Source organism: Vicugna pacos, chromosome 32 (assembly GCF_048564905.1).
Source record: "Vicugna pacos chromosome 32, VicPac4, whole genome shotgun sequence".
Classification (NCBI taxonomy): Eukaryota; Metazoa; Chordata; class Mammalia; order Artiodactyla; family Camelidae; genus Vicugna; species Vicugna pacos.
The window spans coordinates 9,557,929-9,574,644 of NC_133018.1; the positions used below are offsets into that span (position 1 = coordinate 9,557,929).

General features: G+C 48.6%; 1 protein-coding gene across 1 annotated transcript in view; it reads left to right on the forward strand.

Annotated features, from left to right (window-relative positions):
* WSCD2 (WSC domain containing 2) overlaps nucleotides 1-16,716 on the forward strand; it is an 84,180-nt gene that overhangs the window by 36,960 nt on the left and 30,504 nt on the right. The window contains exons 2-3 of the mRNA XM_006204744.4: nucleotides 6,716-7,662; nucleotides 15,822-15,936. Coding sequence (XP_006204806.2) covers nucleotides 7,284-7,662; nucleotides 15,822-15,936 — 494 coding nt within the window. The 5' untranslated portion in view covers nucleotides 6,716-7,283. The remainder of the gene's footprint in view (nucleotides 1-6,715; nucleotides 7,663-15,821; nucleotides 15,937-16,716) is intronic.

Sequence of the window (16,716 nt, forward strand, 5' to 3'; positions counted from 1 at the left end):
TATGTATAGAAGTGCCCATCGCAGCTTTATACAGAATGGCCAAGAACTGGAGAAAACAACACAACACGTCCATCCGGGGCACGATGGGCTCATTACACAATTACACACCCTTGAGTGGGAGGGTGATTCCCACAGGGGGTCTGCACACCAAGTAGGGTGCAAATTCTGGGGTTAATGGAGTTTTTAAAAATTCTGGATTCCTAAAGACCATGAGTGAAAGCCACAAGATTGGCATTTATAATGGTATTTCCCAAACTATTTCATTACCTCTCACTGGCCAAGTGACTGGTCCAGGAGCAAGAAGGATGAGAAGGAACTTTGATTAAAGGAGTCGGGGCTCCATCTACCTGGAGAAGAAGCATTTGAGGGATGTATGCAAGTTCAGGAAGGATCTTTGTTTGAGGCTGGGAATCAACTGAGAGATGTCATGGGTAAGAGAGAGGGCCAGCTGTCCTGCTGGTCTGCTCCGTGTGTGCCATTACATCACGGCACTTAGACTTAGTCCTGCACTCAAATTCACGCTCCACTTCTTACTAGCTGTATGTGTGGGCAAGTCACTTGATTTAAGCTCTGTGAGCCTTAGCTTCCTCATCTGTAAAATGGGTATAATTGTGCCTAAGTCTTATTATATTCTTAAGAGGTCCTATATTGCCTTCTGGGAATCCAGATAAAGATCTACATTCAGGAGGTTTATCAGAGCACTGCTTATTTACAAGGAAGACAAACTGGAAATATTTTACATGTCTAATGATAAGGAAAAGATTGAATAAATCATAGTGTATTCATATATTCCAAGTAATGGCTATCATTGACAAGTAGTTTATTTAAGTGAAGAACACGCTAATTCCTTTCCTTCCCTGAGTGGGGAAGGAAGACACAGAATGGGAAAAACCAATACCAGGGTGGTGCTGTCAAGTCAGCTACCATCAAGGATGACTGAGGCTGACTCCTTCTGGGGAAATTCAGGGAGCCTGCATGAACACAGCCTCAGAGTTACTCTATCAGTGGGGTGAGGGAGTTGGGGCATTTATACACCAACTCTCATCAGTCATAGATTGAGGCTGCTTCCAAATGGCATTTGGAAGTCAACTCTATGGGTAGGGCACATAGAGCATCTATTACAGATCTACCAGCCTGGCAAAAATGAAAAGGTCTGACAACATAAAGTGTTGATGGGATTTGGAGCCATAGGAAAGCTCATACAGTTTTGAGGGGAGTTATCACCACCGCCACTTTAGAAAACAAGTCAGTGTTTCTTAGAAGAGTCATGATATGCTCGCACAATAGGACCCAGCCATTTCACTCCTAGGTACATACTCACCCGACACTAATTCTTGTACATGTGTATCAGGAAACAAGGATGAGAGTGTCTGCAGCAACTAGTGAGGGGATTCCCATTCTGCCCAAGCAATATGAGCTGATAATTGATGATGGAAAAGCTCCAAGAAGGAAAATAGAATTCTAGTACCAGGAAAAATGGGCGCTTCTCTGCAAATTATAGCAAGAGGTAATACTTGCTATATTAATTCACTTGCTATATTAATTCACTATATATTAACTTGCACATATTAATTCAATTTCATATTTAGCCCTCACACCAACGCTATAAGTATTATTATTTCCTCCATTTTACAGATGGGCAAACTGAGGTACAGAGAGGTTAATAACCACCTCAAAGGGTTCTAGTGAGGAGTCAGTGGTGCAGTGGGACTAGGGTACTCAGCACAGCGCCTGGCGCATATTAAATGCTTAACAAATACCAGTGACTTCTGATGTTGTTATTAGGCCAAGACTAAGACAGAACCACTGGCCTGGGCTCCCAGTTTCTTGGAGATCCCCAGGCGGATCTCCAGCCCAGAACTGTGAAGAAATTGAACTTTCACAAACCTGGTTTCTCAGCAGCTACTTTCTGTCAAGTCTGTATGGTCAGGGGGTCAGCTGGTATCTGGACTTGTGCACTCAAGTCAAGTTCAAGGGGTTGTGGAGAGACAGGTAGGTCTCTGCCCAGCCCCTCCCGAGTCTGGAAGGGGAAGCACTACAACCCTCCCAGGGGAGGGAGACGAGGGACAGGCTGCCCCTCCTATTCTCCCCTCCCGCAGGGCGGCTCTGCCCTGCCCATCGCTTTCCTGGCAGCTCAGCACCAGAGGCTCATTCTGGTACTAAAAATAGGCTGTGTTTAGACACTCTGGGGCTCCGGCTGGAAACACCAAATCCTGTCATTCCTGCAAGGGGGGCCTCTCAGCCTCACCCTCGTGGTAATTCACGAGGAGGGAGGCAGGTTAGGGGTCATCCGCCACGCTCAACAGATGGGGAGACTGAGGCTAAGAGGGGTCTCACGTAAAACAAAGAGGAGTGAAGCCAGGATAATCAGCTCTTAGCCAGCGCCAACTCCAGTCCTAGGAGTCACCTCCTCAAGTCCTCCCCAGGGCCCCAGGAAGGAGATTCTGCGGGCCACCCACTTTGTAGAGAGAAAACTGCAGCTCAGAGAGGTGAAGACATCTGCCCAACTTGCACACCCGTAAGTGATGGGAGAGGGTGTCAATGCGATGCCGGCTTCTAGCATATAATGAACAAACAAGAGACTGAGAGGTGAAGGGGCTGGAGGTCACGCCATACGCCCTGCCCAGGGTTGGACATGCACAAGCAATGGATTAAGGGGAACCGTCAGACCTGCCTTGCAGGTTGCCAAGAGGGAGGAGTTTGTGAGAGGATGTTTGTAAAACCTTTAAACACGGTGTTCAGCTGATGGTGGGTATTTAACCAATGACAGTTCGCTTCATTTCCCCATTCTCTTTGGGGTAGAAGTTGTTTGGAGAGAGCGAGACAGAGAGACAGAGAGACAGAGAGAGAGAGAGGAAGGAGAAACAATGCTGGATTGGCATGAGAGCAAACGAAGTCTTTGAGGTTCCCTTGGGGAAGTGGAACTGTGGCTTAGCAGGGGCTCCTGAACCCCAGGACCAGAGCTGAGAAATACAAGACGCTGTCTCCAAGGAGCCCTGAATCACAGCTCCCTTAGGCTGTCACGTGGGGGATTTGGCACATAACACAGACCCATGGTTGTATATTTAAGCTTCGGGGTGGGTGAGAGATCAGTCCTCTGACTCTTCACTCACTTTCTGCATCAGTGTTTCCTGGGGACCTACTATGTGCCAGGGGCTGGGGCTGACACTGTCCGGGGGAGCCAAACAGGGTCCCACCCACGTGGGGCTCAGATTCCAGGGTGCTCTCCACCCAGGTGACCTCCCCATCTCCCAGCAACGGCAGGATGGTGTGGGTGACTCAAGCCAGCACCCGCCTTTCCCAGGAAGACCCCCCTCCTTCCCGTCCCTCCCCCCTCACTCCCCACACCACCACCATTGCCTCAGTCTCTTTCTGTTCCCTGCCAGCTTTTAATGAGCTCATTATCCTCTTAAAACCCATTTGGCACCCACTTAGAGAAAAGATGTGTTGAAATATTAAAGAATGAGAAGGGAACAACAAAAAAGAACTAGACCCAGAAATATCCTTAGAGAGACAAAAGCCACAGGGAACACAACAGCTGGAATCCTTGCTGTCTCCACTGCAGTAAGCGTGCTGCTGGGGCCAAGGGGCTTTGAAGGCTGCACACACATGCTCACGAGAGGGCCAGGGGCTGGGGGTGGGGTGGAGCTTTCCTTGAGCACTTACTATATGCCAGACACTCTGCCTACAATTTTTAATGCAATCCACCCAGTAGTATGTCCTAGGGGAGGGTGCCAGCATCTTACGCCCACTTCACAGGTGAGGAGCCTCAGTCAGCGAGAAGAGGTGTCTTGCCCCAGTCACACAGGTGGCGGATGGAAGAGGCAGGATTTGAACCCAGGGCGGTCTGCCTCCAGAGGCCATGCTCTCGCCTGCGTGCCTCTGGAAGGGCTGGTTTCCTCCTTCCCATTCCCACGAGGGCCCCTGGCCTTTTCTCATCCCGTCCTAGAAATATTTGCCACATGTGTGATCTACGTAGGATACTGTGGGGCACCACCCACAGCCTGCAGATTTTCAAGCTAACAAGGGACTAGCCTTTCTAAAGTGTCAGTGTGACCATGAAACTTCTGTGGATCCCCACACACGCTGTTAGAGCACAATCCAGACCTCTGGGCTCGGCATTCAAGGCTCCCCTTGGTCTGGCCCCCTAACCACTACTTAAATACATTCTCCTCATGCTCTAAGCTCCTTTGCTGCCTCCACCCCAGTGACCTGCCCTTCGTGTGTGCTGTTCCTCCTCCCTAGGGTGTCCTTCTGCTGTTCCTTCATCCAGAGAGCTGACTCCTCTTACAAGACCTGACAGCTTCCTTGGGGAAGCCCTCTCTGATTCCCCCCCGCCAGGGCAATTGCAGACCCTCCCTCCTCTGGGCTCCCACATTCCAGGGCTTCTTACCCCAGGGTCCAAGAACCCCTCAACATTGTAAGCCAAAGTCTACGAGCTTAAGTGCAAGGGGTCTTTTCTGGGCATATGTCTGTAGCTTTTTGCCATATTCTCAAAGGGATACAAGACCAGAATAGACATGCAGTTAGGAATACAGGCTGTGAAGTCAGATGGCCTTGGGTTCACAAGCCAGCTGCCCTGGACACGTTACTTAATCATTCTGAGCCTCTTCCCTCTCCTCTGTAAAATAGATACAGATCTCCCTCGTAGCATTGTTATGAGGATGAAGTCAGCGTATGTATGTGTTTAGAGCAGTGTCTGGCACGTAATAAGAGCTCAATAAACATTAGCTATTAATAGTAATTGCTGTTCTATACCTTATATACACATCTACTGCAGGATTTATCACTGTCTATCTAGTATAATGATTTAGTATAGTGATTGTTTAAATTGCTGTCTCCCTCAGTAGACTCTGAATTCTCTGAAAGCAGGAACTCTGAACTATTTATTTCTGCATTCCAAGTACACGCACAATAGGCAAGCAACACATGCTTTTAAATGAATGGAAGAATGGGGTGGACGGATGGATGGGTGGAGAGTTGGATGGATGAATGGGCAGCTACAGTTCAGATGAATGGACGGATGGATGAATCGATTAATGATGGATGGATGGAGGGGTAGATGGATTGATGGATAGATTAAGGAATGGATAATGGGTGGGTGGATAGATTGTGACTTAATGCATAGATGGGTAGATGGAATGATGGATGGATTAAAGGATGATGGATGGGTGGGTGGATGGATGGATGGATGAACGTTTAGTTTTACCCCACAAGAGCATGGATTTGGGGCTGTTTTGTTCATTTAACTTTTCCAAGTGCCTAGAACAATGATTGGTGCATGTAGGTGCTCAGAAGTTAGTCCCTGAATGAACAGGATGGCACATGGAGGACACCGGACTACACCTTGAGCCACAGTTCAACTCCCATGCTGCTGTCTGGATTGCGAGGGGCTGTGAACGTTCAAATTGCCCTCTGGCTGACAATTGACTCCTTCGCATTGGCCAAGATTGTCACGAGGCCCCCCTGCTGATGGTAATAGGAAACAACATCAACCAAGGGGCGTTTTCTGTTTTCTGCTTTACATTCTGTTTCCTCCTGCTGATGACCCTGCATGTTTACTCATAAAGCAGTGGTTCTCAAACCTTTGTGCTCATTACCAGCACCTGAGGAGGCCCTGTTAACACCTGTAGGTTTCGTCCTTCACCAGAGATTCTGGTTGGAGAGGTCAGAAATCTTCACGTTTAACCAGGCTCCCAGATGAATCTGAATCAGATGCTTCTCAGACCACACTCTGAGGGACCCTCAAAGGATGAGTGACTGCTGGTCATTGGGAGACAGCAGAGATGGGCTGCTGCTTCGGGGGCTGTCTCTGAATTCCCAGGTGATGCCCAGACCATATGGGAGAAAGATGAAGTCCAAAAAAGGCAGGGGTTAACAGCTGTGGTTTTGTGTTTGGACCATCGTGGGTTCAAATCCCACCTCCCCCACTCACCAGCTGTGTGTCCTCAGTTTTCTCATCTGTAAAATGGGGAAATAGTCACTTGCCATAGGAACATGGGGAAGAATAAATAATACATGTAGAGGGCTTGGTGCAAAGCAGGGTATACACACCCTAGACACTCAACAAATACCGAGTGGATGCATATGTTGCTAAATAATTCTGCTTTCCTTCCTTCCTTCTCCTTTTCTTCCTTGGATAGAAGAGAGGGTTCTATGGATTTGATCACTCCCATTATGTGAGCCCTGTGAGGGAAGGGACTGTGTCTCTCTGGTTCACAGCTTTACTTCCAGAACCTTGGACAGCACCTGTGCCACAGTAGGTGCTCATTAAATAAATATTTGTTGGGGGGGTGCGGAAATGAATGAATTTGATCTGGCTCAGTATCAGCCAGGTCTAGCAGACAGTTCAGCAAGGACCTAGGATGTACTCCTCGGACTTAAGGTAACCCACGATTTAGTGTATAGTTGACAAATAATAGATGTATGAGGCGTAAGAACTTATGCTTATCCAAATAAAGCTTGCCCAAAACCAAGAGCCAGTAGGATTCACACCCCCAAATTTCCAGTTTGGTTTAAAGGAAAAGGCACGTGTTCTAGAAGACTCAGGACCAGGCCTCTACTGAGCACTGCTAGGTGCTTCAGGCCATAGGTTTCCTCCCCACTCTGGACTCAGTGTCCCCACCTCCCACCACCACCACCAAATGTCCAAGAACCTTCAAGGTCTGGCCTCTGTGAAGAGGTGTCTTATGCCTGTGCCTGTGCTGTCTTGCAGGTGGCAGCCCTGAGCCCTGATGCTTGACTGGATAAAAGCCCGCCAGCTTCTGTTTCCACCTGGTGGACACGCCAAGCTCGGTCCCCAGCTGTGGAAGGGGCCGGAAACAGCCCTCGGTGAAAAAATCCAGCCCCGACAGTCGTGAGGAACCGAGAAAGGACAAGACGTGAACTCCAGCTGTTGGTGAGCCCTAGCAAAATCCTCCTCCGATTGCTGTTTTCAAAGTTCTGTGGGAACTCCAAGGCAAAGAACAAGATGTAGGAAAATGGGACCCGCTCCTGGGGGTCCTGAGCCTCCAAGTCGCTTTCACGGCCCAAAGAAGCTCACCTTGAGCTCAGGAGGGTTGGTGGACTCCGTCCTCCATTCTCGTGGCTTCAGCCAAGCTCTGGACTTGCCCTCCCGATCTGATCTTGGCAATCACCTTCGCAGAGGGAATAAGACTGAAGACTCCCAGGGGCGCCATCCCTAAGGGAAGCAAGAGAAACAAAGCGCGCCTCCATCCCCTCCCTGGACCACATCCCCTGACCCCCAGCTGAGCCCCAGCGACCCAGTCCGGAATGATCCCGCTATGGCCAAGCTCTGGTTCAAATTCCAGCGGTACTTCCGCAGGAAACCCGTGCGTTTCTTCACCTTCCTGGTGCTCTACCTGACGGCCGGGAGCCTCGTCTTCCTTCACTCTGGTTTTGTGGGTCAGCCCGCTGTCTCCCAGAACCAGGCCAACCCCGCCGCGGGGGCCCCAGCAGAGGGCGCTGAGCTGCCCTTCTTGGGCGACTTAAATCTGGGCAGAGGCTTCCGGGACACAGGTGAAGCCTCGAGCATCGCCCGCAGGTACGGACCCTGGTTCAAGGGCAAGGACGGGAATGAGAGAGCCAAGCTGGGGGACTACGGTGGAGCCTGGAGCCGGGCCCTCAAGGGGAGGGTCGTCCGGGAGAAGGAGGAGGAGCGAGGTAAGAGGGGGGAGCATCTGGGCATGGAAGGTGGCCGAGGAGAAGGGAGGGGGGTGATAATAATATAATAACAGCCACCAGTGTTCAGTGTTCAATAGGAACCAGCTACCATACACGTAAGAGGTTTCACAGAGGAGGAAATTGATGCCCAGAGACATAAAGTAGCTTGCCCAAGGTCACACAGCTTGTCAACAGCCAACCTTAGATTTGAACCCCGAATCTGTCAGAGTTCAAAGTCTGGCCGTCTCCTGCAGCCTTTGTAGTCTTTGTTCATCATCCTCAGGGACTTCCTAGTGGCACAACTGATGCATCCAACGGCAATAAACCACCCCCCCAAATGCTGTGAGAATGAAACACCACGGCTGCTCTTACTAGTAATTATTACAGTTTCTTCAGCACCTGCTTCACGCCAGCCACTGTCCTGTTTGCTTTCCATATGTTATTTGAATGGAATGATATATGTAAAGTGTTTATCGCATCTCTTAGTTTATAAAATAAGTCGCTTAATAGTTGCTACTATTATTAGCAGTCACAATAATAGCTAATATCTATGGAACGGTCATTATGGGCTAGGTCATATGGGTCATCATAAGTATTTCATCGCCTCATGTAATTATCACAACAAATCAGAAAGTCAGAGGTTATTGTTATCCTCTTTTTACAAACTGGAAAATTTAGACCTCAGAGAGAAATCACTTACCCCAGGTTACACAGGTAGTGAGTGGCGGAACCGAGGTTTGAAACAAGGTCCATTTAATTCCAAAGCTTGTGAGTCTTCTTCTATACCATGCCCTCCTGCCCCTGGAAACCTCATATATTTTGTAAAATGTAAAGAGAAAAGGAAGAGAAAGTAAGAAAGAAGCCTGGAGCCCAGAGCTCTCGGCAGGCAGCCTTTGGAATCAGGCGGTGTTATTAAGAAAACACAGATCCAGCCTGTCCTTGATTAACTGACTCAGAGTTCAGCGAAGAAAGGCAACATATTAGATTAACGCTAGTAAAAACGAGATGCTTCTCTGACCTGATGCTAAACACATTTGGTTTTTCTCTGACGCTGGCAAGGACTCTGCTTGATGCAGTGATGCAGGACTTAAGCTGTTAAGGGTTGGGAGCCCATCACGGGTGGTGCTGCTCCCAGGCTGAGCTGGGGTTGGGCAAGAAGTCTGGCTTCCTGGGTGGAGCTGGCACCTACAGTGTGCCAGTCACCGTGCTAAGTCCTTTAACCTCCCCCAGGCTTGCGAGAGCCTGTGCTCTGAGCAGCCAGATGAGGCTTCAAACCTCAGTTCTGCAGCTTGCTGGCTGTGCATCTTTGTGCGGGTCACTTCACCTCTCTGAGCCTCAATTTCCTTTGGGGGATAAAAAGTACTTAACATCAGATGGCTGTTGTGATGATTATATAAGATAAATTGATCATGTGCTCTCTAAGTGTCAGGCACTATTCTAAGCACTTTGTATCTATTACGTCACTTAATCTTCATAGCAACCCAATGAAGTAGACACTGTTGTTAACGCCACCTTTCAGGGAGGAAACTGAGGCACAGAGAGGTTGGGTGACCTGTGCAAGGTTATCCTGCTGGAAGAAGGGTAAACCAGGATTTGAACCCAGGTGGTTTGAGTCTTACACCTGACCCTTAACCACTACATCGCCTCACTTCTCAATGCATGAAAAGTACTCAGGACAGAGTCTGGCACACAGAAAGCACTTAATACGTGCCAGCTACTGTGAATAATCTTGTAATTCTGCAGGAGAAAACAGAGGTGCATGGAGGTGATGTGACTTGCCTTAGGTGATCCAGCTATTGGGAGCAGAGCCTGGAACCAAATCCAGTTTGATTTCTGTCTGTGCTGTTTCTGTTTCCCCTAGATTACTGAGGGTGTGGGCTGGGGGTGAAGGACATGGGGCGATGTAGTCAGCATTTTTGGAAGGGACAGCAGGGCACCCCTTGTCTGTCTCCTCCATCTGAAGATGCAGTCTCTGCAAGTTATGGAGGGTCTGTTCTGTCTCAGAGACACATCATACTCAGCCTCACATCGGGTAGGATGCAGTAAACTCTTCATACATGAAGAAACAGAGGCTCAGAGAGGTTAAATAACTTGCCCCATGTCACACAGCTGCTAAGAGGCAGCGCAGACTCTGACCCAATTCTGTTTGAATCCAAAGCTTTTATTCTTAATCATTGAGCCCCAACTTCATTCAATCATTTATTCATTCATTCATTTCATATTTATTGCACGCCTGTGCTGGGAGGTAGAGACATGAGAATGATTCAAGCACAACTTTTTTTCCCCTACTCTGAGGAATATTCACAGCCCCCTGGGGAAATACAGGCAAGTAAGTGAAAAGTTGAATTCTATTTTCAAAAAACTAACTTTTTTTCTTGATTATCAAAGTCACACATGCTCATTGCAGAAAAATTAGAATACATAGGGGGAAAAGAGCTGAAAATAGAAAGAGCTCAGAGTCCCACCACGCAACAGGTGTCCCAGTCAACACTGCTGCTCGCCACCTCACCTTCACCTTCCTGTCTCTTTCCTTTATGGGTGTATTTCTCTGTATATGACATCATATCTGGTTTTTAACTCACTGTAGCACTTTTTCATTTTGTTGAAAATTCTTCCATAATGGTCCTTAACTATTTCTCATTTGAAAAAAAAATGGACAGCACTTGGGAAATTGTTTAGGAAAGTGTTATGGTGAGGGTAAGCCCCCCTCCAAGGGGAGGGGTCCTGTTTGGTCATGAGGGTGTATCACGGCTGCCTTCCTGGTGGAGGAGATAGTTGCGCTGAGTCTGGAGGATCCATGAGCCTTGACCAAAATGAAAGATGCATCCTATCTACCCTAGGGAAGCGTAGATATGCGCGGGAAATTGCGTTCCCTGCACAAGGAAACTGAGACAGCACTGGAGTGATCTTCTTGAAAGACAACTTTCCAAGATGGTGGGGAATCTCCAGCACGAAAATTACGTGTCTTGAGTCTGGTCTCTGCATCAGGCCCTGTGCTAGGCTCAACGCGGAGATTAATCTTATTCACAGTCAATCTTAAAAATGCCCCTGCATTGGCATCTTAGGGCTGCTGCAGCAAAGTACCATGGACTGGGTGCCCTGAAACAACAGGAATGTATTACCCCTCAGCTCTGGAGATCAGAAGTCCAAAATCAAGATGTGCTCTTAAAGGCTCTAAGAGAGAATCTATTCTGTGCCTTTGTCCCAGCTTCTGGCATCGCCAGCAGCCCTTGGCATTTCCCGCAAGTACATAACTCCAGCATTCCCTCTGTTGTCACATAGACTTCTCCTTGTGTCTTCAGAAAGCCACCTTCTAACACGGACACCAGTCAGCCTGGACTTAGTGGATTTAGTCTAGACCTTCACATTGGGGCCTGCCCACTCTAGTATTACCTTGTAACTAATTACATTGGCAATGACCCTATTTCTAAATAAAGTCACCATTCCAGGGTACTGGGCTTAAGGCTGCAACCTATCTCTTTTGGCGAGGAGGCGCAATTCAACCCATAACTTTTTTTTTATTTTTAATTCCCACTTTTCAGGCAGGAGCGTAAGATTGCAAGGCTACTGCCGTTTGGGGATTAGAACCCAGATCTAGTGGATTCCAAAACTGTTCTTCTAGTGCGCCAGGATGCCTCCTGTCTCTGAACCTACTTGTAAACAGCAAATAAGAGAAATACAAATTAGTATATGTTTAGCTATTCTTTTAACCAATTAGCTTTTAGAGAGCAAAATTTCTTGAAAAGATGAATTGAAGCAAAAGGAAAGGGGAGAAAAACGCAGTCAGGAGGGCTCTTTTCCAGTGCTCTCCCGGGCTCAGCCCTCCCTGGTTTCTGTGCTTGAGATAAATAGCCAGGCTGGGACGAGACCGTGCCACTTCAGCAGCATTTGAATGGCTGCAGCGATGAGCTGATGGATTATGTGAACTTGGCCATTAATCCACCCTCAAGTGGCCTGTGATTTTTGTCCCTGTTTTACATGCCTGACCTCCCCCTCATCTCAGAGATTCTGCCACCACAGCAGAACTTGAAGAGGGGGGGCCTTGGAAAACGGCTGAAGTGGGTTGGACAGTGACCACACTGATGGGCTCGGTGCTAGCGGGCTGATGGAGCTCCAGGGACAGGGACGACGGTGTGTTGGCCACAGCCTGCACCGAAAGGTCAATGTGGAAAGAGTCCCCAGCCTTTGCCCAGGACAAGGAGGAAACAGACTCAGTATCCATTTTGTGACCCAAAGACCTCAGCCTGCCCATCGGGTCGCAGCGTGTAACACACTCATGCTTTTCCAGAGCGTTAATGAAGGGACCATGCATCTTTTTTCCCCCCTCCTGTTGACTGATGAGGAAACGGAGGGGCATCAGTTCACCCAGCCAGTCTTTGAGCACCCGTTGTGTGGGACATCCCAGCCTGAAGCCTGGCCGGGTGGCAGGTTAAGGAAGGGGTGGTCAGCATTGAAAAGCCCAGGCTTGGGAGCAGATGGACCCATGGTCAAATCTCAGCTCTTTTCCCAAAAGACATTTCCTTTCCCAAAAGACCTTTCCTCTCCCATCATCCTTCCAGGAAGGTATCTCTGGCGAAGATGGAGAAACCCTTCTCCCAAGTGGAGACTGAGCATGGTACATGGGAAGGGGCAGCCTGGACACGGATTTGGTCTAGACCCTCACAGCTGGGTGGACTCGAGCAACTTATCTTGACAGTCAGCATGTTAGTCCATGCTCCTTTGGTGTCAAGGGACAAAAACCCTTCCTGAATCAGATTAAGCTAAAGAAGAATATGTATTGCGTCTTGTCCGCAAATTACAGAAGGGGCTAGATTTTCAAATGAATGATTTGTGCCCTTCTCTTTCTAACTCTCATCTCTGCTTGCCTCTGCCTCAGTTGGTTCGTCCCCTGCACAGACTGACTCTGGTGCCACGGATCGTGGCTGTTGGCAGCTCTGGGTTTAGACACTGCCAGTGTCGTAACCCAAGGGAAAACAGGTTTCTTTCTCCTGGCTTTAATCTGTAAGAATCCAAAGACTGGGTCATGTGCCCTTCCCTGGAGCAATCAGTGACTGGCTGGCTGGTGGCAGGTACAATACGATTGGCCCTTCCAAGGCCAGTGTCTCTCCATGGTCAAGGCAGGTAAGGTCTGTCAATGGAAAAATAGGAAGAGGGGGTGCTTTGAGGGTACAAACAGTGCCATTACAGTTCACCCCTTCCCCCCATCCGGTGGACATGTGTGTGTACATACACTCTCACTCGTCTTAATTTGATTATAAAAATCTCATCTAACACAATCCACTCTCCCACATATAGGCGAACGCACCTACCCTCACCCTACGGCTAGACCGCCCAAGGTCATAGTACATCCAACCCAAGCCCAGACTTTCAGGGGCATGAAACTTTCTCCCCATCAGGACCCAGTATGGCTCCTTGTGATGCTGAAGTCTGTGGGCCAAGTGGAAGTGAAGCCTCCCCAAATGTAAAACAGTTGGAGGAGAGAGAGACCCAGGCTTAAGTTTTAAGTGAGACACTTCTATGCTACAGGGACGTAGGTGGATGACATGGCTTCAAATGCCACTTAGAAACGAGTAACATGAAGAAACAGAGTGGCTACTGGTCAGAACATAGACCGTGTGCCATAACTAAGATTCACTTCTAAGGCAGACAGATACAATTGTCAATGGGATCAGTCTCCTCATCTATAAAATGGGTTAATAAGAAGGGGGTGAGGACTGAATGTTTTTAGATGAGGCATGGCACATAGTAAAGTAGACAGCTCATAGTAGGTGCTCAATACATACTTTCCTCCTCTCTCTCTCTGTCTCTGTCTCTCTCTCTCTCTCTCACACACACACACAGCTTTTGATCTGGTGACAATGACCTCATGCTGCCAAAATAAAACAAGCTTGCCCTTTTGTCTCTGCCTCCCTCCCTCTCTCTTCTTTTTTTTTCCCCCTCCTGCCGTTCTTGGACACTCTGTCCTCTAGTGTGCTATTGAGCTAAAGCTGGTGTGAATCCTTCGCCAACACGGCCCATGGAAGTCCTCTCTCCCAGCCCAGGTGTCAGCAGCATCCATGCCCCAGGGCCGTGGTTGCATCTGCAACAGGAGGGACATTCATTGTTGAACAAGCACAGTGACAAGATGTAGGCTTTTCCAGAGCTGTCACCGTGTGATGTGCCCGCTCCAGGGAGGCAATGTTTCTTTTAGAGATGGACTGTTCCTAGTCGACCAGATCACCTCTGTCTTAAGAAAGAAATTCAAGGTGATCGGGGTCGGGACACATCTCCAGTGAGGCTGACAAACTGCACTTCCCAGGGCGGCGCTGAGGGACACAACTGCGCAGTAATGAGCCTGCATCTCTGCTAGACCCCGCACTCCACCACGAGCGAGGGGGGCAAGAAGCCCGCAGTTTGAATAGACAGCAGCCTAGCCAGAGCGAGACCGAGTGGCCCGTGGTGTTTTCCCCCATCAGTCCCTATGAAGGCCATTTGCTTCTGAGGACTGGCTGGGTCCTCCCCAGTTACTTCCAAGAGCAAGAATGGAAAGAGCACTGGTATGGGGTCCCATAGACCTAGAATTAAATCTTTGTTCTGCCATCAATTAGTTTCGGGTCTCAGGTAGGTCACTTCAGCTGGACCTCTGTTCCATCATGGAAGATACGAGGGTGAGCATGCCATGGCTTCTCACTTCATGCGGCTCATTGCAAAGATCCCCAGATGCAAAGAAGCGAGCTGTAGTTCAGATGTGGGCCCTGCAGCCACATTGCCTGGCTCCAGTCCTAGCTCAGATATAAGCTGTGTTTACTTGGGCAGGTGACTTAGCCTCTCTGGGCTTCAGTTTCTTCTATATTGAATGGGAATTTGTTTCGTTTTGTTTGGTTTTTGTAGGGAGGGGGTGGTAATTAGGTTTATTTATGTTTAGAGACAGTACTGGGCATTGAACTCAGGACCTTGTGCATGCTAAGCATGCGCTCTACCACTTGAGCTACACCATCCCCCCGCCTGAATGGGAATATTAATACTTAACTCATTCTAATGTAAGGGTCATTCTCAGGATTTACTGAGACAATACATGTAAAGCACTTAGCAAAGTGCATGTCCAAATTAATAATATTAATTGTAAGAACATATGGGAAAAGACTTTATAAGCTGTAAGTTATCATTTCTGTGCACTATTTACCATGACGTTCCAGGAGCACGTTTACTACTTTAAGAAAACTAAGTGAGTGGTTTATAATTGGATGGTTGTTTTACATAATTTAAAATTTTCAGGGGTTGGGAGAGTATAGCTCAGTGGTAGGGCGTGTGCTTAGCATGCACAAGGTCCTGGGTCCTGGGTTCAATTCCCAGTACCTCCATTAAAAAATAAATATATAATAAATGAATAAATAAATTATCTAATTCCCTCCCCCCAAAAAAAAGTTTCCTCTTGGATGAAAGCATTCACCTTGGCCCACAAAGTGGGTAAACTGTAAAGTACTTAGACAGCACTGTAAATGGCTGGTTTCTTATTCCACTCACCTTAACTTTGTGCCAATTGTATGCAAGACACTATGGCAGAGATGTTTATACAAATAAGTCCATTTTAACCTCATTGGGCTGAGACTGTCATCCCCACTAGGAAGAAAATTGGGCCTCAGAGAGGTTAATGGCCTAAATGCACTCAGTCAGCACTAGAATGTAACCAACATGAGATGAAGACCAAGACCTTGAGATGTTCAAGTCCAGTGCTCCTTCCAGGGAAAAAGAACATCTTAAGGCATCTTGTAGAAATGATAACAGGCTGTCAATTATCAAGCTCTTCAGAGCTGTCTTAATACGGGTCTAATCTGCTTGATGCTAAGGGAATGATGTCGGCTTGAGTTCCTGGGCGCCCAGGTGTCACCAGTAGAGCCCAGAGGCGTGACCGTAATCCTGGCCCTGGAAGGATCCCTTCCTCCTCTCTGTTCACCTCCAGGGCCCACGGCCTGACCCGTCAGACTCCACTGCTCTTATAGGTCAAGTTCTGCCAATGCACGAGTTTCAGTCTTTTTTCTTTCTGCTTTATTGCTCCGAGGATTGAAGAGGTACCAAAGGGTCAAACAAAGCCACATAGCCTGAGGCACACTGGTTACTCCTGAAACCCTTTCCGCTTTGTCCCACACCGCCCCCATCTGACTTTTCTCATCTCCCCAAAGCTAAGTACATCGGCTGCTACCTGGACGACACCCAGAGCCGGGCCCTGCGAGGCGTGTCCTTTTTCGACTACAAAAAGATGACTGTCTTTCGTTGCCAAGACAACTGCGTGGAACGGTAGGGCCCCGACGTCCCAGGCTCCGTGCATTCAGACCCCCTCCTTCTCAGGTCCCTTCCTGCGGTGGTCTTTCCTTTTCCATGGGACGGCATGATGGAGGATGAACAAGTGACTGCAAGGGAGGGGTGATGCCAGAGAGAGTGTGTGTGTGCGCGTGCACGTGTACACACGTACATGCGTGCAAGCGAGCAGGGAGTTGGTCTGGGGGTTTGTTGTGCAGTTGTGTGACGCTGTGCCTGGAAGTGCGTTTGCAGTGTATATAGTGCAGGGTCAGCTGGATGTGTCTGGTGGCCTTGATGCCAATACGTAATTATCTTTAAATAATAATGGCTGTGAGTCCCGGAGTCTGTGGACATGTTTGCAAGGGTCCAGAACTGTGGGAAAAGCACAAGGGGATGTTAACGTGATGCAAGTGTGAGGCTTATGGGATGTCTGTGGGAAGGGTGAGGGGGGGACCCTGGGTATCAGGGACACTTAATGACTTCCCAGCCAAGAAATGATTTGTTTCTCTCCCAGAGAAAAACACTCACCTGTCCAGACAGTGTTTTCCAATCGAGGAAGAAAGCGATGTTCTTGATTAGGGGAGGGAGCTGACTTTCCAAGAGTGGGCAAGGCTCCAGAGGACTGGCGAGTGGGGACGGGACCGGCAATCCGGGCCTGGGAACCAGCATTTCTGCCCTAGAGGCACCATGGAGTGAGCTGACCATCTCTTCCCATGTGCCCTGGGTCCCTTGACCTGCGGTGGCTTGTAAGAGGCCCCTGACATGCTCACCTTCAGA